The sequence below is a fragment of the Brachionichthys hirsutus genome, unplaced genomic scaffold, assembly GCF_040956055.1.
Source record: "Brachionichthys hirsutus isolate HB-005 unplaced genomic scaffold, CSIRO-AGI_Bhir_v1 contig_1470, whole genome shotgun sequence".
NCBI lineage: Eukaryota > Metazoa > Chordata > Actinopteri > Lophiiformes > Brachionichthyidae > Brachionichthys > Brachionichthys hirsutus.
The window spans coordinates 63,504-85,944 of NW_027180412.1; the positions used below are offsets into that span (position 1 = coordinate 63,504).

General features: G+C 42.0%; 2 protein-coding genes across 2 annotated transcripts; one reads left to right on the forward strand and one right to left on the reverse strand.

Annotated features, from left to right (window-relative positions):
• The first annotated feature begins 7,571 nt into the window (after positions 1–7,571).
• Positions 7,572–12,843, forward strand: LOC137914749 (syntaxin-5-like). Its single transcript, XM_068758246.1, has 10 exons — positions 7,572–7,634; positions 7,921–7,991; positions 8,316–8,371; positions 8,469–8,539; positions 8,627–8,743; positions 8,951–9,007; positions 9,116–9,201; positions 10,540–10,639; positions 10,866–10,987; positions 11,559–12,843. The coding sequence occupies exons 1-10, from the start codon at positions 7,572–7,574 to the stop codon at positions 11,716–11,718; spliced, it is 903 nt and encodes a 300-aa protein (XP_068614347.1). The 3' UTR covers positions 11,719–12,843.
• An 868-nt stretch (positions 12,844–13,711) lies between these two features.
• Positions 13,712–15,149, reverse strand: LOC137914760 (protein RD3-like). The gene is made up of 2 exons (XM_068758257.1): positions 14,842–15,149; positions 13,712–14,075 (listed from the first exon to the last, which is right to left on the reverse strand). The coding sequence occupies exons 1-2, from the start codon at positions 15,147–15,149 to the stop codon at positions 13,712–13,714; spliced, it is 672 nt and encodes a 223-aa protein (XP_068614358.1).
• Positions 15,150–22,441: the final 7,292 nt, after the last annotated feature.

The window sequence follows — 22,441 nt, forward strand, 5'->3', positions numbered from 1 at the left end:
GTGGAGGGGTGAAATGGCGGACTTTGAGAGACGGGCTTTGTTTGGCGGGTAGATGATGAGAATTCTGCGGATGAACATTAGATATCAGTATAAATGATCATATCGCGCATGGATAAGAGCTCTCACCCGTGGACCGGTCTCACCGGTCGCAGGTAAACCGTATACGGAGACAGACTTCAGGATGAAGTCCGCACTCATTGTTGTGGTGGATTAAAGAACACCCGTAACATTTATAGATGGAGACATCCACAGCTGGACATACCAGTGTGTTGTAGCGCGCTGAACATGAACTGGCACTCAGCGTCTCAGCATGCATGGGCCTCAAGTCGCGCTCAACACTGAGATTGAGTGTGGTCTCCCCATTGAAAGACCCAGATGGGCTATCCATGCAGGAGTTCTCTCTCTCATTCAAAGCGCTCGAGCACGACTGGCTCTCCAAGCCGCTTTCCAGCATTTGTTTAATTTAAGCCTTTTGTTTGCATCTTTTTTCGGTTCCCGGATTGAAAGCAGCCGCGTTGCCTCCCTTTGCCACTCTTTTCCTCTCTTTAAGGCAGTGAGGAGAATGACAATAATGAGGCCTGGCGGCCGTCCACTGCTTCACACATAAACATTCGCACTTTCTAATACCGGGAGCTCAGAGGACACACAGCAAACGCTGACACACACACAGTCTTAGTCGCTCTGTGACACGCATTCATGCCTATTTACACACATGCAATGTGAAATGAATGCAGGTAGCCATAAGCTTTCCTTTTGTGCCATGCCAAGTGTGCAAATATGTGACAGTTGTTTATATTTGAGATTTAATACAAAGTCTTCTCTTAATATAGTGCAATTTCAAGTTGATTGAAAAGATATTCTATATTGCAGAATGCGTCTTTGTTTTGTTTTCTCTTCCTCTTTCATCCGCCTGCATAAATAGTCGTGCTGGGTGGCCGGCTACGTTCACGCTTGCCATCTACACCAATACCCAAATGTATTGAATTCAAACAAACGACTCCCTCAGGCCACAGATGGCTGACTCTATATATATATATTATAATGTGTAACTCAAACAATCAGAGGAGCAGCGTTGTGTGCAGAAAACAGAAAAGGAGCACAGAGCAATTCCCAGTGAAGCGGAAGGAAAACGTGGCTGTTTTGGTTTCAGGATTGGAAGAGTATTATTCATTTGGAACATAACTTGTTTATAGTCTGAATGAATCTCACGGTTTATCTCCGTGTTAGTTCACGACTGCCCGGCTGCTGGGAGGCAACAGCGATTTGAACTGTGACCGTTTCAGAAAGGATGGGGCGGCGAGCAGCTTGTCAGTCAGCTTGACGGCTTAAAGCCCCCCCCCCCCCCGTTCAGAGGGACCATAATGGGCCGTTCAGAGACACTTTTGTCCCGTGCTAAATTTGAGAATCCAAGAACATTTCATCTGTGACTTCTGGACTCCATTACACACAGAAGGGATTAATGTCCACACATTTCTGGCACTCTAGACGATATAAATCCATTTCTATCAAGACCGTCCAGACAGGAGGTTACTTTCCACACGCGGGTCCACAGTTCAGTGTTTGTTATTATTGCCAGTGTATGCTTCAATCACTACCTCTATATCATAGCATGTTAATGACCAAGTATATAAGCATTGTTGCTATTTTATCTGAGCTCTTTCGGGCCTCTGCTATAATAAGGATGTTTTTTTTAATTTGCATTGATCAATAACAATAGTCTCCGGTGATGGGATGTGGAAACGTAGCAGATCTCATTTTTAGCTTACAGGAGTTGCTAATTATCCGAGGGGGAGTTTTTTGTTGTTGTTTATTTTTGTATGAGGAGAACTGAATAGATCCTCTAAGAACAGACCAAGACACTGTGAGATGATGTGGAACATGAGACGGTTTCTCATAGCATTTGTAATTGATAGTTAAACATTTCGGGAAATGCACTTACCTTCTTAATGAGAATTAGTTGAGAACATTAATTAGGTGTCACATCTGTATTGTAGATATGGAGCCATATTGTCAGTTAGAATATATTTGTATCGTATATTCTATTCGTATAGAATAGATTTAAGCATTTCACAACTTTTTCCAGTCTTTAGTTTTCCCTGTTACAACTTGTTTGAAACATGTTATTTACAAATCGAATAAGTTAACGAGGTAAAACCATGTTTTTCCTGTTTAAGTATCTTTCAAAAGTGATTAACAAGTATTACATTCTGTGTTTTACGCAGTGTCGCAACATTCTTTGAAACAGGCTTAATAAAAATCCATACAGTAGCAGCTATAAAGTGTAAAAGCTAATCCTGTTAGTTTAATTAAAATGAGAACATAGTGTGAAAATGGTAAGTTGTGATGTGGGGGGTGGGGTGGGGGGGGGGGTTGTGTTTTTGTTTGTAAATAACAAGCACTCCAGGAAATCACAGAATACAGTACCTTCAAATGGCAAACTGATCAAATTACAGTTTGGTTTTTAAATAGATTTAACCAGCAAAGTATAATGAAGCTAAGCTAAGCTAACCAGCTGAAGGGTATTTGCTGCACAGATAATGGTATCAGTCTGCTCATCTAAAGTGTCTTTCCCCAAATGTTTGAAAAGTTCCTTTTTTTTTTATTCTGACAATAATAATAGATCTAGATCAATACAATAGATCTCTGCAGAAGGAGAGCTGAATATTTTTTTTACATTGATTTTTCTGTGTATGAGCTAGAAGAGATTTGATGCATAGAGCTCTTTTAGGCGCTCCTGTTACTTGTGACCAAATTATTTCAGTCTTTTAGAAATGGTTCAGAACCATCAAATCAATCAGCAGTGAATTCCATCAGAAGCCATCTTAGCATCCAGTCCAGAGGCTCAGAGCCGAAATCAGCTTCAGACATCCGTGTGCTTTGTATCTGCACAGTCTACATTGATCTGCAGAGGTAGCCGGGCTCGAGCCTTCAGTGTCTTGGCTTATAAAGACCACTTACTAATCTATATAGCGTTTTATAATCGCCAATATCCAGCCGTGAGCTTGTGTATGACATAGTTCATACTTTAGAAATCTATTTGTAACTTCATTTCAGCTGTACTTTGCAACAAATCTCTGCATTGTACTATATGTATAAAGACAAGAAGAAAATGTACACTCTTTTTTATTTTGCTGCTACACCATTTGTGCCCGATTATGATGTATTTGTAGAATACAATGGAGTTTTATGTTGTATTAGTATATAAATGACAAGTAATCAATTCAATGTCCCTATAAAGTGTATACTGCATTGTCAAATGTATTGGGAATGATACCAGGAGACAGCCGCGATGTTACAGATGTTATTAAAGGATATGTCTTATTTTTTGTATACACATGTCATTTTCTTCCTGCCGCTGTTTACACTGTTTATCTTCCTCTGCTTCCACCTCAGCTCTTTGTTTTAACCTTTCGTTTGGCGACATACTGAAAGGTAAATAGTCACTTTTGATTCTCGATTCATCATGGGAGTTTGGCTCAGAGAAACCGTGTGTGTGTGTGTGTGTGTGTGTGTGTGTGTGTGATGTCAGGTGCTGTTATGAGACATAATATTATTTCTTCCCCTCATCTCGTTTGTTCTGCTGAGTCAGAACCCGGTCGCGTACAGAGGTTTCCCGCCCCACACCGCGTGATGAAAAATGACTGCGTTATGCGTTACTTCTAATTTACTTGACCGTTGTCCTTTTATGATATTTCAGACCTCTACTCAGCTACATTTATATTCTACTTCAGAACACCAGAAGAGTTACCTGTTTTTTTTATTTTTATTTATTTATTAAGATTTCACATACAAAATATATGGCAGTGTAACTGCACTTGATTATTATTGTTTTTGGTGCTAATGTTGGAGAAAGGGCCTCTCTTTCATTACTTATTTGCAAAAGACTGTATAGTTGACTTTTTTTTATTTCTACATTCATGGGAGTTTTCGTGTTCCCCCTTGTCTGCATGGCTTTCCTCTGGTTACTCCGGATTCACAGTCCAAAAACAGGCGATGTTTGTGAACCGGTGACTTCAAATTGCCTTTGGGTTGCTAGTCTTTCTAAGCGATGGTCCTGTGATGAACTGGTAACTTGTCCATGGTTACAGAAAATGGATGGAAGGACCAGATTGGTATTTCTCCATGGAAACCCTAAACTATTGTCAGCTCTTGGCTGCTGTTCAACGAACCTTCTGCCTTTAGAAGTGAGTGAGAGAAAGTGAGAACCTGAGAGTGGAGAATTGATCTGTGTATTATTAACATATACAGTACCTGTTTGCACTAGTCCAAGCACTGGAATATATGTGATGACGATGATGTCATCATTAGCCTTTTACAGGGAGGAGAGGAGAGGAGAGGAGAAAGCATGAAAAGCTGCTGCCAACTTGTCTGGCTGGGAGAACATAATGCCAGAACTAAATATAGCTGCAAGATTAGGGAGACAGAGAGTGAGAGAGGAAAACGATGGAGTGATTCATGGATCTCAATATGGAGAAGATGCTTCTGCTCAATAAAACCAGCTTTTATTTAAAGCTCTGCGATCATAAGAAACCCACCCAAAATATATCATGACTCTGGAGGATTATGAAGAAGCAGAAATACTGTCACTGTCTAACAGTATTCTGTTGCAGTATTCTGTTACAGTTGTCATATATTAATCTGACTGTATTTTCAACGGGTGGCTAACATCTCTCTCCTTGTCTGCCTCCCTCCACGCTGTCATCCCCTTCTCCTTCCATCTCCCAGTCTTTGAACTTGTATCAGTACTTCCTGTATTTTTCCACCTTGCTTTCTCTGCATTCAGAGTTGTGTTTTTAAAAAAACTGCAGCCATGGTTTCCTCCCTGCTTTTGTAGCAGCAGCTGTGTTGAAGCAGGTATTGGACGCTATCTGGACTGCAAGTGTGTTTTGTTTGATGGTATCAGCACTCCTGTGTGTGTGTGTGTGTGTGTGTGTGTGTGAGACTGAGCAAGAAAGAGAGTGACTGAGTTCAATATGTGCAGTGTAAAGAACAGCCATGTCTGTTTGCCGGTATCTGTTAATCTGACAGGGAAGTGACTTTTTAAAAACTCTCATGTGAATACAAAGAACTTTTTTTATTTTATTTTACAGAGCAAATAACCAGCATTATCTCCAACAGAAACATGGATCTGCAGGCCTTGTCTGTGTCAATGCAGTGAAGGACATCAACCTTGATGAAAGATTTACAGATCTTGTTACAGCATGGGAAACAGTAACCCTCTAAGTCAACAGGTTGACAATTTAGTGTGAACGGGGCCATTATAAGAACATCAATTCTCTTCACTTTCAACTGTTTTGCTCTATTGGCCAGAATAATCAGTTTAAGTTCAGGTTTGCCAGTGTTTACAATATGCGTGGCATAATTCAGAAATATATCTACGTGGGAAAAAAACCTTCATTTCTTTGCCGTTTAAGGTTTTATTCACTACATGCTAATGTCGACAAGCTAACATGTTGTTTTGTCAGTAAAATGTTTACCATGGTCACATTTAATTAGCACTAAATTCAAATTATACGTTATATTTTTAGGTTTTCACTAAACAAACCGAATTTTCATTTGATGGTGGTGGTGAAATATATCATCATTTGTTAAGACAATGATTGTCTCTTCTTAGAAAAACTATGTGAATCAATAACAAAAAGGGGTTGAAGAAATGCATGTTATTGACAGGAGAAAACGTGAAAAGAAATGCATCTTCTAGGGAGAACCTCCTCTCTTAATGCTCAGCTCTATTCAGCAAAAACATCACATAACATGTGTATGGATAAAGGAGAATGTTTCAGAGGAGGAGATAAGACTGGCGGCTTACAGGTAAGTATGAAGGGTGAAGGGGAGTGGTGATGAAGTGAGTGGTGAGGGCTGGTGCACGGCATATAGGGATGAGTGGGGCCTGGAGATTTTGCGGTTGAGGGTCTAGCAGTAAATCGGTGAGGGCATAGCTGTGGTCTGGGCATGCTCTCTCCTGCCAGGTAGAGGATGCAGGTACCAGTAGGAGCGCGAGGAGATCAGAGAACCTCCAGGATGTTATCTCTCTGTCCATACTATACCTGCAGGTCGACTCACCTGAGGCAGCTACCAATCATGTTCTTTGTCTGCTCATTCTGCCTCTGCTCCCTCTCAGTTAAATACTTATTTATTCTACACGCACACAGGCATAACAGCACCACCTAGAAAATATTTAGTGTACCTGATGTTTGCTCAAACTTGTAACGCCACTGCTCAGTATCAAGAGTAGAATTTTTGCAGTTCATCTGCAAGATACTTTGTGTGAGTGAGTGAAACCTGTCGGAGTCGTAGTAGTAGCAGTAGTAGAATTATTTAAGTATTTCATATGCACTATGAAGGTTATATGTGTTCAAAAGGCAAATATTTTTCAATCAAAAATATCTCCAATATAGTTTTTTTCTGCTTCATTTTCCTCATCATTGGAAATTTTAATTCTACATCTATTTACTGATATTTCCATTGTAGACCTTACTGCTTCAGCTAATCGCTGTGCCCTGAGAGACAGATGGGACTTTTAGCCTCCGATGAGTTCTAGTATTTTGTTTAACATCAAATTATAAACAAAAACGAAATCTGTCTGAATGTGACACCATGTATTTGATGGAATCTGGAAAGCGCAGCCTTATTCTTACCTGTTTCACTGAGTGGTTTTATTGAACTGCTGTTAATAACCGGAATTAGATTTTATTGATTTATAATTTCCGTTTCATATTTTTATTTTTTTGCTCTCTTGTTGTCCTCAAAAATAGAAAATAAAAGTCTACTATTCTAAATTAAATTCACGTCTATTTTTGATTTTTAAGATAATACGCTAATCAAGAGATATGGCGACCCCTGCTGGTAATAAAATTTGCCCGCTGGGATTTTCTACATTGGTAAAGCGTACGTGGCAGTGACGTCATGCCGGATATGACGTTTACAGGAACTTTAACTCCTGGTTCGATTAGTTTTTTACCAGAAACGTCGAGTGCTATCGAAATATAATATAATGTCATTTCAAGTGAGTATGAGCAGAAACGTTTATTTATTTAAATTAAGATTCATCACCATATGATCACTTTAAGTCGAATTTTACTTCGGATAAAGCAAGGGGACATCGTCTTTAAACCCAGGATAGCTTTGTGTAGCTAATGTTAGCGGTTAGCCGGTCAGGCCGTGATCAGCTGTGTGTCGGCGGCCGGTAAATTGCTCTCGGAACCGGTCCAGATAATCGCTCTTACCGAAGCGTACACCTGGCTTCGTTGTCGGTTGTGGCAGTGTTTTGTTTTGGCGTTGACAGTTTGATTGTTGCGCATAAATCGATGTCTTTCTTAGCCCAGCTGGGAACCGTGTTGTTAGCTGACGTGTTCGAACCGCTTGATCGAATTGGTTTGATCTGGTCCGACGATAAGCTTGAAAGCCTCGACGTGTCTTCTTTTCAACACCCCAGACATGTTTGTGAACGCGTCACGGGAGGATACTCCGCCTTGGATGTGAGTTTGGCCGCACGACACAAGGACTGGAGCCCGGCGTTCCCCAGTGATCTCTGGTCCTCAGCGTGCTGGTGACCCACAACAACTTCCACGATGACGTGCCGTGACCGGACCCTCGAGTTCCAGTCGGCCTGCAAATCTCTCCAGGGAAGACCGGTATGATCATTTTTAGACTTTCTTTTTGTTCTTTATTACCTGTTATGCATGTGTGTAGGTTTAACTCCACAGAGGAGTCTAATCATTTGTCATTGTTTTGTGACAAATACATTCATATTTGATATTTCCATAAGATATTATTTATTGTCAATCCTCAAATAATGGCTCTTTCTCTCTAATCTTGTAAAAAACAAATATCCCACTCCTTTGCTATCATAGTGAAAGTTACTGCTCAGCATCTATTCTTAAATGTAAATTCTCTTCATGCTTGTAACGTCTCTTGCAGAATGGAGTCCAGGCATCGAAGCCAATCCTCAATGCACTCAAGCAACGCAGTGACTTTACGGTTATGGCAAAGTAAGTCATTCACGGTGCTTCACGGAGTACTGTAAGCATCTTCGAATGAGCTTGTAGCATGCTTTTAATTATAAATCATAGTTCTTGTCTAACCATAAGTTCAGTGAGCAGATTAATGTGGAGTTTCAGAGGAGAGATTGCACGTCAACATGTTAAGAGGATGGCACAGAACAGAGAGGGCAACCCAGGATGCATGTAGCGCTGAAACCAAAGGGATGCATCTCTCATTAAGAATAGGAACGGATAGTTACCCAGTAACGTTGAAATACTCTTTCGGAGTATGCTTACACATAAATCCACATTTTGTTGTTTGATTATTTCTAGGAGAATTGGAAAAGACTTGAACAACACATTTGCCAAACTGGAAAAGCTCACTATTTGTAAGTGTTATTTTAAAGTAATGGTTATAAGTGTTCCCGATTTATTGTGTCTGGGTCCAAAGTGCCGATTCTCCATGCTTTTGTTTTGATGTTTCAGTGGCAAAAAGGAAATCTCTGTTTGACGACAAGGCCGTGGAGATAGAGGAACTAACGTATATTATCAAACAGGTGGGTTGAATTGTTGTGCTCTACAAGAATTCTGAGCAGAGCAGGTCTTATCTGTAGCATGATAAATCTATCTATTTATGTTTGCAGGATATCAACAGTTTAAACAAACAGATAGCACAGCTACAAGACTTGGTGAGGTCCCGCAGCGCTCCGGGGGGCAGACATATCCAAACCCACTCCAACACTATAGTGGTGTCGTTACAGGTAAATTAATTAAGGCCTCATTAATGTTAGTCAAAGTGTATGGAACTTAAAGCATGTAAATCAGAAGGATAAAAAAAAAAAAATTGCAATATGGCATTTTGAATGTCATTTCGGGTCTCGTGTTTTTGTTTCTGTGAAATCATGCAATTTAAAAAATGTTGAATTCCTGTCCAAACTCTGTTCAAATAATTCTGTCTTCCTTTTCAGTCCAAGCTGGCTTCAATGTCCAATGACTTCAAATCGGTCCTAGAAGTGAGGACAGAGGTGAGAGACATTTAGTACAAGTTAACATTCAAGGACAAAGAAATGTGTACCGTAGGTTTTGTAGCGGGTCTTGTTAATTCTCCTCCATTGTTTTACATTTTACCACAGAACCTGAAGCAGCAGCGCAGCAGGAGAGAACAGTTCTCCCAGCCTCCTGTCTCAGCTTCCCCCATGATGGCCAACAACTTCAGTAAGTTCTATCAAAATCTCGGCTTCAGGCTAAGATTGTGTGATATTCACAAGGGGTCTCGCGTTAAATAGCACCGAAAGCTAAACACGGCGTGCAAATGTACATTCATGTTCACTCCATTGTACTCTTAACCTGTTTCACCTCCAGTTGAGTATTGTTAAAGTTAACTCAATAACAGCAAGCAGTGCTGTTGCCATTCAGTAACGACTTATAGATCATCTTTAGTTACATAGACGAGGATAAATGTAGATTTCTGTCAAAATATTTGGTCCCATTCTGCACCCTCTCAAATTATACATTAGTCGTCACAAATTTGGAGATTATTATCCATAAAATTACACACATCATCTTTTCGTCTATCATGAAGCCTGTGCTGGAAGTACGATTGAGTGAATACGTCTTTATCGATTCTTCGTTTTGGCTTTGAGAACATATGCAACATGTCTGTCTCCTGCTCATTTTCCCACCTAAACTAAATAAATAGCAAAATGTTCGGCTCAACCGGAGACCCTCTAATTAGCATAAGGTGCTCAAGGACGTCCTGTGAAAAGATTTACACTACCGTCCAAATGTTTCTGAACAGGCTAAATTTCCATTTACAAATTTAAACTTGCATCTAAACTGCAATTTTCAGAATATTTAGTTGTACTAAATAGCTAATCTAAATGAAAATGAGTTGAATTATTGCTGTACCGGTAATTTTATCTGTCGCAGACAATATAGAGTGTAATTATTTCAGCTGTACATTTATAATCTAAACATTTGCCATAAAGCAATACTTCAATAAATAGTTTTACATCATTTTAAAATTGTGTACCTATACATCTGCTCATGATAATGAAAATACATGCTTATGAAATGTATTGCCATCATAAGTTATTTTGTTAACATTTCTCATGTACCTTTTAGTCTGTTTCCTTAAATAATGTGATTTACATTGATCAGGTTTGTTGAAACTTACTCACAAAGGCTTAATAGATTATCAGAAGCATTGGGACTGGCAGTGGACCTTTCAAACAGCTGTTGTTAATAGGGTGCTGCTCAAGATCCTTGTGAATGATTATTTACTGTATTTGGTCATCTATAATGCAAGAATTAAAAAATATTTTAGGGAGCCGCAAAAAAGGGGCCCAGGAGCCGCATGCAGCTCGTGAGCCGCGCTACCAGGGCAATACAACCTCAAATTTAAAAGGTATTTCCCTGGACCGTTTGACTCGATCAGCGGGTATAAGTAGCTGCTATAAGTACCCGCTGATCTTTCTGCTTTTCCCCTCCACCATGGAGGACTTCTCTCTGTTTAACAGGTGCACGTATTCTGCTTGTTGTCTTTCTTTTCAGAGAGCTCTGTCCTGATGCAGGATGAGTCCAGGAGTTTGGGGGATGTGGCCATTGATATGGACTCTCAGACGAACCCCTTGCAGCTGCAGCTTATCGATGAGCAGGTAGACCTTTGGCATTTTTGTCAGACTCAGAAAAGTGGTGAAGAGATATGATTCCCTGAAGCACAAAAACGCATCTGCTAAAAATCCTTGGACTCACAGATTTGTTCTTTACTGCTTAACGTACATTATCCACTGTAAACTTTACGGGAATTTTCATCTAAAATCTTTGGAATATTTGTAACCTGTGCATTTATCTTTGTCTCTCCTTTAAAATGGTGCATCTCAGGACTCGTACATCCAGAGCCGTGCAGATACAATGCAAAACATTGAGAGCACCATTGTGGAACTGGGGTCTATATTCCAGCAGCTGGCACATATGGTCAAAGAGCAGGAGGAGACCGTCCAGAGGTAATTAACTTATTTAACTAAGATGAGAGGGAGGGGGGGAATATGTGAATGATGAGCTCATAGTTGGGAAGAGTAGGACATTTTGGGAAGAATGCTGGTTTTCCTGCTTCCTGAGAATTAGAGAAAATCGATACTTTGGTCTTGTCTGTATTGCAAAAGCCTGAGACAGGTAAAAAGCTCTGTCTGAGAGCTAGCTACTTACCGGTAATGTTTTTATCATGTTTTTAATACTAACAAAACATTGAAAGTAAAAACCAAGATCATTTTTGGTCTGTGGGTGGTTGCATGCCAAGATTATATCATTTCCAGCCGCGGCGTTTTCCCAAAGCTTTTCCGTTTAGCAGACAAATGGACTGCAGGAAGTCGCTGGGCTGGCAAAAGAAAAAGTATTTATACGCATTGAATGGTGCGGAGTGACCAAGCTTTGAGTAGCATAGCAATTACCGCAGAAAGTACTGCCGTCGGACTGAACCAGACTGCATGTACTCTAACTGCTTCCTTGATCGGCTTAGTGTTGGAACTTGTTGTACAGAAATGTTGAGAAAATTAATTTATGCAACATGCTTTGCAGGATTGACACAAACGTGGAGGACACACAGATGAATGTGGATGCCGCCCATACTGAGATCCTCAAATATTTCCAGTCCGTCTCCTCCAACCGCTGGCTGATGATCAAGATCTTTCTCGTCCTTATAGTCTTCTTCATCGTCTTTGTCGTCTTCTTCGCGTAAATGATACAGGAGCGACTGAGGAAAGGAGACTTGTATGGAGAGGAAGTGAAACTCAAGCTGTGCTGAGACGGCGTGTCCAGAGAACATATTTGAAGGACAGACTTCTCTATCAAAGAGGCAGTTTGATGGAGGCTTGGGAGACTCTTTGATTAAACAGACTATTTGTTGTTGCTGGTTTTTCCCCAAAGCCACAGACACTTTGTCTTAATTTGACAATTCATGGAAGAGTGAAATTGTCGAACTCCTGTCCGCATGGAAGAATGGAAGATCTGAAATCCCCATTTTGTATAGCAAGCCAAATACTGCTCTTTATTGTACCTTTGACCAATTATTCAAAATGGCTATAATTTAATCAACTTTGGTTTGATTCTGCAAACCGTCTTTTTTTAATTTTAAATTGATTGGTGTTTTTTTTCTTTTTCATCCCCTTTTCCTTGTCATGCAATACTATTTTCTTTTTTCAAAGCCTAACACCGGAACTGGAATTTAACCTCGGCTAATTTTGCTTCTTAGTTTTTTTTTGGACTGAAGATCACGACTGTTTCGCTAACAATTCCTCACTTTTGCCATTTGGTAATTATGTGAAATATTTTCTTGTTTTTGCTTTCAGACTTAATTTGCCAAATGAGAACTGTGACACGATACAAATACATTCGGTGGTCTGTGACCTGATGGAAGGAGGTAGTGAAAGCCAGCTAAAGGGAACATTGCTGGGATTGTTCAGGCATGAGAAAAATGTTGACGTCTGTGAAGCTTCTGCTTTAGATCAAATGGTTTGACTGTCAATCATAAAACGGGTTGGACAGTGTTAATGCGGCACATTTAGGGCTTCAGATGGACCTCCATATAGAAATGAGGTGTCTGATCAGGATCCAGCTTTAACATGAAGGGTGATCAATGCCTACGAATGAAGTGACTCATTTTTCTTTCACTGATGTAGTCGCTTCACGTCCTTCACTATCTTGTGTACCGGATGTTATAAATGACCACGGCTTTTTAAAAAGAAATGTTCTTCATATAGTTCCCAGTGTTTTTAGTCAAATGCCTTGACTTCAATTTAACAAGTATGAACAGTGAGAATGATGTATTGATAGGAAAGTGCATATTAATAAAACAATGGGGTACTGGCATTCATGGCTGAGATTTTATTGGACTAAGAGGATTAGTCAGGGGTGATATAATTAGCTGCGCTGTGCTAGGGTGCTAAGTCATGGGGGAAGTGCCAACAGGAGCAGTTTTGTCTTGTATTCAGTTAATTTACACCACTAAGATGTATAGTATATATTCGTCGTGGTACAGGCCCCGGACAGTTTGTATTAATACATAGTTTACCCCTTCAACCACAAAGTACTTATGCCCACATCGCTTTGATTCCTTTTGGTAGCAGGGCTACGAGACTCAAAAATACACATTTAATATAACTGGTTCAAATGTGTCGTGATTTAATCCACAACAAATCACACGTTGGTGAAGGAACAACTAGTACAGATAAGTTATTTAAATAATGAGACCAGTTTAGGTCAGGCCAGTTTATTTAAAAGTGTTTGCTCGATGGTCGTTCTAACAGCAGGAGATCTGAAGCCAAACTGTTGAGTTGGTTTCCTTTTCCTACGAACGTGAAGGTTAGCGAAGCTCTTCAAGAAAATCTCCCACTGGACAAATTATTTATTAATCATCTGAGCAGCTTCAGTCCATTAATGGCTTCTCTTGATTGGTAGATCTGCAACTTTGATCCAATGTCTCAGCACTACTGGATATTTCATGGTCCCCAGATGATGCATCCTAATTACTCGGGGGATGTTTCAGTGTCACTAGCTGGGTGGAAGTTGTGTGTGTGTGGGGGGGTGAAATGTACTGGATTGATTTCCAGGAAGCATTAATATTCATTTCAGTTTATACTCATCAACGAACCACATTTGTGACAATTTGGAATTGGTCGTGTGCAGGTGAGGATGCTCCTCGCCTCCCTCTCAGTCCTCCTCTCTGCCGTCTTTCATGCTTGTGCACTCTGCTCCATTGGGCTGATCTCTGGCATGCTCCGGCTCCTTCCCTTTCTCGCCCTGGCCTTGATGGCTTCCTCCTCTTCGTCTCCATCCTCCTCATCAGACCAATCCACCTCCTGCTGCAGATTGCCCCTGGAGCCTGTCATGCCACCGCCCTTGAAGAGCTGACCTGTGCGAAATTTGGTGCGGAAAGTATCAAAGGAAAGGCTCTTGCTGCGCTGCTGCTTCTCAAAGACAGTGTCCTGCACTACTTCGTTTCCATCCATTTCCTCCACGTGGTCATGCAGCACGGAGCGGAACAGTCGAGGGACCTCGTGGACCTCAGGCTCCGTCTGTGATACCAATCTCCTGAACCTACAGAGGGAGGAATTACAGTAATAATCGGTATAATGAACAGCCTGCGCAGGAAATCAACCCAGAAAAAGGAAGGCAGAGGTAGATCGATTTAACCATAAGGGTGGAAGAGCCATTACCAACAAATGGGTACTGTTATGCTGACAGGAAGCCAGCCAAGTGTGCTGGAAGGTCAATTACGTGTTGGTCATGGATTTATAGGCATTTGTCCAACAGAGTAGCGCAGTGAATGTGAGATGTAGCCGTCCGTGGTACCGACGGAACAGTTCAGTTATTGTAAAACACATTTCTATCTGCATTTAAACCCAGAACGTCTTTGCTCCACATGAAATATCAGTGCAACGATTCATGTTAGTTCACTAGGCTGGAATGCAGAAGATGAGTTTCACATCCTGAGGAGGGAAACAGTCCGGCTGTCTGTTTGCAGCAGATACAGAAGAAGGCAGCAGAGAGAATAGAGTAGACAGTGGATGGGCTGGGAAGTGCAAACAGTATATATCCTGGTGCAGACCTGGATAAAGCAAAGAATACGGAATGGTGTCGTCCATGGAAGGACAGGGTTTGACCCAGACTAGGGTTCTATACATCCTGGTGCAGACCTGGATAAAGATTTGGAAGGATTTAGTTATAATTTTTCACTTTTCCTTCATTTAAATATGTTTTCATAGCGGTTGGCTCCTCGGCCCATTTTGTCAGTAACAGTTACACCTCTGGCAACGTTGATCAACAACAACATTCTCTCCTTGTGCATCCCCGTCTTTCTCACCTGCCGATCAAAGGGCCGCACTGTGCAGGAGGGATCCTGGCACAGAGGCCCTGCAGTTGCAGCAGGTCGTTGGGTGTGAGCTCATAGGGCTGTGGGGTTGAAACGCTGGCCAGCCAGCTGTAATCGACTGTGGAGGAGGAACTACGACGTCTGCGGCGACCTTCTGTGACCCGCTCCAAACGGATGCGTTCGGTGCGCTTCACCATGGCCCCCAACTCGAGCATCAGGGTATTGGTAACCAGTTCCTCGGAGGTCCGTTGGCCGGGCACTTTGGGCTCCAGGGAGAAAACAGCAGACCAAGGAAACATCTGGGAAAGAAGGACAGAACCAGTGGAGAATTATGCCGCAGTATAAAGATAAGAAAGATTTACATATTTGCAGATATAGTCACAAAATCATAATTAATAACAAATATAAATTAATAAATGTGAATCAGAATTTAAGCTTCCATACTTAGAAACCTTTGAAATATTCTAACATCGTGGCAGATTAATCTAAAACTACTGATAAGTGTAGCACTGCAAACATTTCGGTGGCTGATCAATATGAACCAGACTTTCTTAGGAAGACCATTATTGGTTACGCCCTTGCTCTAAATATTATAGTGGAAGTTTAATTATTTTCTTACCTTCATGAAACTGAATTTACAAAGCTGCAGTGTCTTCTTTTTTTCCCACAGAAAAATCCACCTGTTGTCTGGTAAAGAATATCCTTAATCCTAGTCCAGCATGGACGTTTGAAGGGGACGCTGACTGCTGCTGGTGGCACACAGCTACCTGACTGCCTTGCTGCCTTTTACAGTCCTTGGCAGACGGTGTGTGTACTTTCTGTGAGGAGCTCATGGAGAGCGGTGCATGGTTTGGGATTGAGAATAAATGTAATCCTCTATTAATAACTGCAACTGACAAGATGAGCTTACCCCACATGAGTGTGCTCTTGGGCGAAGAGTGTGTACGGAAGGAGTTGGAATATTTACACGATGGCATGGGGTTGCTGGCTAATTAATTAAACTGAAGAGCAGTCATGAAATCTTTTTCCAGCACATTCTTTTGGGTTTTTAAACTGTTAGCCTGCTACCAAGGCACCGTGCATCTAAAAACGGTTTCTTTAGACTACTAACCATCCGAGCATTGCGCTACGATTACATAAGAGCCCACGTAATCTGTCTTTTCCCAAAAGGTGTTCGCAGTCTGTCGACTGTCTGGCATTGTGAAGCATCGTATGAACGGTTACTGCCGGCTCGTTTCTGGATTTCTGCACCACTCAGCACGGAGCCACCAAATCCCAGATTACAATCAAATCCAGAGCCTACCTGGAAGAATGAGTCTGATTGTAATTACTATTATAATCTAATTACAGCTATCTACTATGGATTTTGTTACAGGTTTAAAACTAAAAAAAAGAAGTTTGGTTATTAAGCAAACAATGTTGATATATTGATTTAAAGCATTTGGTAATTAAGAGCGACGCTGTATTAGCTACAATCATTATGGTTAAAAAAAACACACATTAAAGCCAATGCAACTGCTGTCTTCCAACAAACAACACAACATGAAATCACACCTTCAGTACATCACCCAGAGAGCGCAGACCTCTGCCAAGATGCTCATTCCCCTCATAATTAGATTTACTCCGTCCACCTGGTGATCTGGATCATCACCAAGAGGTTATAACTTGTTTTTGGTATCTTCATACACCAACCATGAAAAGTAAACGTGAATTGGAGTTGATGAGTATTTTTAACAGATTTTTGAATCCGTAAATGGCGCATTCAATGTTAAAATGTAATATTTTTTCCTAACATCATTCTGGATCCGATCCAGATAAAATTAGGTGTTGAGATTGAGGTCCTCACTCCTACATCACTGTGCCAAATGCCATAAATATTGGTCAATAATCAACCGAGATATTGAGGAACATTACCTGAAAATTTCATCAACATCCGTTATTAACATTTTGAGTTATCTTGCTAAAAGTCAGACAGAAACAGAAACTGCCGCTGGATTTGTGATGGCGTCGAGCTGTCACTAGAGGGCAGTAAAGGTCCGCGCCGCAGCATGGACTTTTCCCAAAACGTTTCCGGATACGTCATCAGCCCCAGCTCTGACCCGCGCCAGGGACGTTCTCCTGGCTTGTTGCCAGCGGCACGAGACCCGCGGTTCACGTCGGATAAAATGAACGCTGCGAGCTAGCGTCACCGGCTACATCTCTCACGCCGTTCGGTTATTGTCGTCAGGAACTGGAGAGAGTTGTTGCTTTCGAGCAGCGGTATCCGAGCTCCGAGTGAGCCTCCCCGCCGCCCGGCGCTTCTGTGTAACTCAAGTTGAATGGTAAGTGCTGCTGCTGTGGTCTCTGGGGTTAGCTTGTAGCATCATTGCTAATTTGTTTACTGACCGCTGATGCGCCGGCCGACAGGAAGAACCTGTCGCCTCGGGTCATCCTGCTGCTGTGGCTTGTATGTTCGGGGCGCGCGTTGAATTTAACTTTTTATTCTTAAATATAAAACTTGTCTCTTTCAGTCTGAAACTCGTGATCGGTTATGTGTAAGTTGCACCGACTCTCTCCTCCAGTGTGAAGGCAAACCAGATTATAGATCTTCATGAAGAGTTGGGAAAGATGGCTTTATCAGAACTAGCTTGGCAAACACGAATAAAGACTATGACATAGGTAACTGGTTGATTGTTTACTTTACGTTGATGTCGTGTAATAAGAGCCTTCATGGAAGTGTCATATACATACACACAGTTTCCCTGCCATCAGCAGGGTCATCAACGGTATGACCTTTCTCACAATGTGGAAGAAAGTGAAAAAGGATTCTTGGATTTTCCTCTTTTGGATTTGTTTTCCATCTGAAAAATTAAAATTTGTGGATGTTTGCCTTTTTTCATCCAATGGTAAAGTAAGTTCTCCTCTTGGCTTTGCTTTGGGCTTCAGCTTTACCGAACCGTGACTTTCGGTGTTGCATCCTTCAAGCCACAAACGGATTTCTGTGTTTAACATCCTGCAGGGCTCGAGTTTGGTGTTGGGCAGATGACGGCCATTCACCTGAAAATGTTCTTATTTCACCGCGCTTTGAGGAAAAGCGTATATTCTAAAGCACATACTCAACTTGTGCTGTATTATAAAAAGTGTACAGTTCCGTAGTATTTCTGTCGTGTTTTTTTGAGGAATAGAGAAAGGCAGTGGCTAAACCTGCGTGCAGCGGTAACAATCAGAGGTATGTCGTCGGTAGCCTTGGGGCTGGAACGAACGCTTTATGTGGATTTTCTTCATTCCAACTTTGTTACTTTCTCAAACTTTGTATTCACTTGTTATTAACCCTTTATATATATTTACGGCTGGTAAATTCAATGCTTAAATATTTTAACTTTAAAACAACTGCACTGCAGTACAGGTGTGATGTAATGTGAGTGGAATGAACGCCTACCTGTTGTTGCAGATGTTTATTTATTTTAAACTTAAACTCTTGCCCTCTCTGGAGCGCTGGGACGGCACACAGCTGCTCTGGGGTGACAACCGCTCTCTCTCCCTGATGGGTGAAAGCCTTGGTAACAAAACGTTCAGAAATCCAGGAGAAACTCTCACATGCATCCTCCTTCTTTCCACTCCAAGTAGGCCCAGTCAAAGAGAGATGAGCTGGGCGGAGGAGGACTGGACAGTGGGACTGTCTGGACGGGTCCTGCAAAAGGTGAAGGAGCTCCAGGTCCTTAAGGACCGACTGTCCAGAGAGAGCAAGCAGAAGCAGCTGCAGCTGGACAGCGTCCATGCTAACCTTGAAAAGCAGACTGTGAAGGTAAGAGCAGCCATGCTGGATTAGTGGAGCAGAACATGACACAATTTGTTTTTCAATAGTTTATGATGTAGATGAATTTCTGGACTGATTTGATCTGTTCACAATAAAATTATTATTTCTGTCCATTGCTGACAAATTTCAGAATTTGTGTCCCCCCCCCCCCCCCCCAAAAAAAACCACATTTTCCTAATCTTTTCTTTTCCTCCCTTCTTCCTTATCTAGTATGAGGAAGTGCGTGGAGAGCTCCAGTCTTCGCGGAGAGAACTCCAGATGGTACAAAATGAGGCCAAGGCAGCGGCGACCGGTATCGAGCGCCTGACCTTGGACCTTCAGACCAAGCAGGCCCAGATATGCTCTCATGAGGGCCAGCTAGATGCTGCTCACACTCTCAACAACAAGCTCACCCTGGATATCAAAAGGTCAGGAGAAACCATCTTCTACGTTGTGCCTTCTTTCTAACATCTTTCGGTGTCTTCCATGTCAGTGATTTATTTTTTAAACAGAGTTTTATGACGTCATCCTTCTTGTTTTTTCCTGGCCCTGCTATGTTTTCTTATGCCTATGTTTCTCCTTCATCTCTCTCTTCCCTGGCAGGCTGGAGGCAGAGCTGGAGAAACTCCAGAACAGCAGCCGGTCAGCAGATATTACTCTGTTTTCCACACCCTGCTGGAATACAGCGTCACCCTGGGAACACAATGGTACGGTCCAGTAAGCTAATGGCTCTTAGATCCTGTGTTTACCCTCTATGTTGGTTTTTCTCTCTGTCTTTTCGTTACATGTCACTCTTTTCACCTTGTTGCCAAGTATTCAGGCTGGAAAGACGTTTCGTAAATCCAGTCTGTTTATCATTCAGTCCACAGAATAGATGGGAAAATGATGTAGGAAATCCAAAAGGCCCCATTTGAGCAGAGACGTTATGTAATCTCCTGGCGTTCCTGTTCTCTCCCAGCCCGTCACTCTCTGGGGGGCATTCCATTTCTCTCTTACCGGTGAACCGGTTGGATTTTTTTTGCTGCTGCTGCTTCCTTCAGTTTTTGCAATTGCTATTAGGTGCTGATCCAAATCTGTATGTTGTGTGTTTGCCCTGTAGAAAGCAGAAAGGAGGAGAGGGGCCATAGAGATGAAGGACAGAGCCGAGAGCTTCACAGCCGAGTAAGTAGCCGTATGTTTTCACGCTGAGCCACGCTTACTGCAGCTCAATGTGCAGTTTCCCTTCAAGCTGTAGCGTCAGATTGCACAGCAGATATTTTTTGAATGTCACTGCAGGAACATTTCAGGTGGATCTAATAATAGGAACAATGGCTCGCTGTTATGACGCGCTCCAGATGCAATGACGATCAGTCATCATATTCCACAGCGATAACATTTGGAATGCAGCAATCACCTTTGTGTTTCCTGGTACGACGCGTGCGCTGCTGTGGAACCAGTTCTTTCGCTCGTTGTAGGAGTTGACTTACTTCATGACATTCTGTTCTCTCTTCGTGCATGTTCATCTTTACAGACAATATTTTGACTGGTTCTCGGACCAAAACCCGTTAGTTCCTACTGAGGAAATGAATTATTAAAAAGTGCACAAATACTTTTGTCATAAACAAGGTTTAATCATGTCCTTCTGCAGTAACCTTGATCTTACTTAATGCATTACATACATGAAGGCCTGTGTTTGAAACTTTGAACTTGATGCACCAGATTTGGGTTAGTTGGGACATTCAGGACTCATTCCAACGATGTGACTCATTGATTGTTATTAGTTGTTATTGGACAAGCGAGCATGGCTTACCAGTAATCGCTGGATTTGACATTCTCACAGCATTTGTATCTCCCAAGTGATCCTTTTCTTATTTTACATGTCTGGAAGAACGTTCTTCTGAAGCGGCGTCCTCCCCCGTCTCATCATCTAATCCTTCTCTTCTCTGCAGCAGCGGCTCCAGTTCTCGGATGGGGGCTCGCCCTCGTTACCACAACAGCAGCACAAGAACACGCCCTGCCGCCATCCATCCGACCAGTCAGACTCCTTCCGTACTCCCTCGTCTGTGTTTCCATGGGAACGGGATGACTCGAGACCGGCGGTGAGGAGACAATCTCCACCCTCTCCTCAGATGCCCGGTACTGATGCAGCCAGTCAAGTCCAGTCAGAGCAGAGGTTCTCTGAGAAGAAGAAGGACCACAGGACAGAGACAGACAGTGAGTGGATGGCGGTTGGTTGCCTTGGTGATGTGGCATTTGCAGTTTAAATGTACACACAAACACAAAGAGAGAGATCTAGAGTTGTTAGTTTATCACTCAAGACAGGCCGCTGATAATCTTATGACATATTTTATATGTCTGTCGTGGCTGATGTAGTTGGTCTTGCAGACCACAATTATTCCCTCAGTAAATGTAGGTTTTCAGAAGCTGTTCAGAAAGTCAACTTTGTTGACCAGCCTAATGTCAACAGGAAGGCATGTTTGGGGGCTCTTAGGCCACGGCAGCAAAAACTTCCACAGCTGTTTTTGACTTTTGAATGAAAGGTTGCCAGCAAAACCTGTGGAGAAGGACTTTGAGTTAACGTTTTTAATCAGGACAGGACGGGAGAATAGACCCATTAGTTTGAGGGGGGGGGGGGTAAGTACCATTAGAAACACGCGTGTGCAATTATGGGTTGTTGTCAAAACCTTTTAGTCAACAACTGATGTATTTCACACAGAAGAATGAGCTTTAGCGAGATTTTTAATACTGGATAGTAAAATAATCTCGTTGTTATTTTGGGAGTTTATTCATATTATAATGCCAGATGTGGTCATTTCCTCCTCCTGCCATTCTATTATCCATTGAGGTTTAGTGTTGAGCTCTGTCTGAACCACTTCACGGCATCACTGTGAGCGCCCTGAAGCGCGTGGACTTTGTATGAGTGCAATAGCACTCGTTACATAAGAGGCTGTGTTCAAACCACTGGTTCAGACGGAGAATCCTCTGCTGCCTCCCAGGAGAGCTTCAGTTCATTTGTAGTTTAACGAGACACTCCTCTTCCTCACAGCTCCGCCTTGTGTGTTTGTTCAGTGCAGGAAGGGACAGGTAGATAAAGACATGAAACAATAAACGCTTCTTTTAGGTGCAGCATTTACATTAGACGTTTTATAGACTCTTTTCTGCTGTAAAATTGGAGTCACACATACATATAAATTATTTTTAGAGAAACTGCCGTCATAATTAAAACTGAGAAATGCATAATAATAAAGTACAATAGATGGTCTAAACCTCCAAGATGAATGGATGAATGGATAAGTGGCTGAAAATGGATGAATGCTCTTCGTTTATAGAGGTGAACACTGCTGTGAAGTTAACAGGACAGGAAAAGCAGATGGAGCGGCGTTCCGATCGGACAGTAAATCGATTTCCACCCTCACATCTGCGACCACCGCAGGCGCCAGCTGGTACAGACTGACCCCATTTGTAGAGAGCACTACTGTGCGTATTTTTACAGACACTCCTGATGCTCATTTTAAGGGATAAGGTAGTTTAAAATAATAATTAATTGTGATTTCTCTGCTGCTCTCAAATCCCTCGCCCGCCCCTATCCCATTTAAATGTGAATTCATTCTTGTACTTTGATTTTCATCAAACCATTTCCTGTTGTCTCTCTTCTCAGTCCGCCTTTCAGTTCTCTGCTGAATGTTTATTTACATTTGTTTTAAAAGGTTTTTAGAATCGTCGTAGATCCGTGCTTAAAATGTGTTAAGTTGAAATGAGTCGATCCGAGACCTTGTTTGGCACGGCGTGTCCGTGTGTGGTCCATCCTGCAGCATCTCCCTCGGCGTCTCTGAGCCG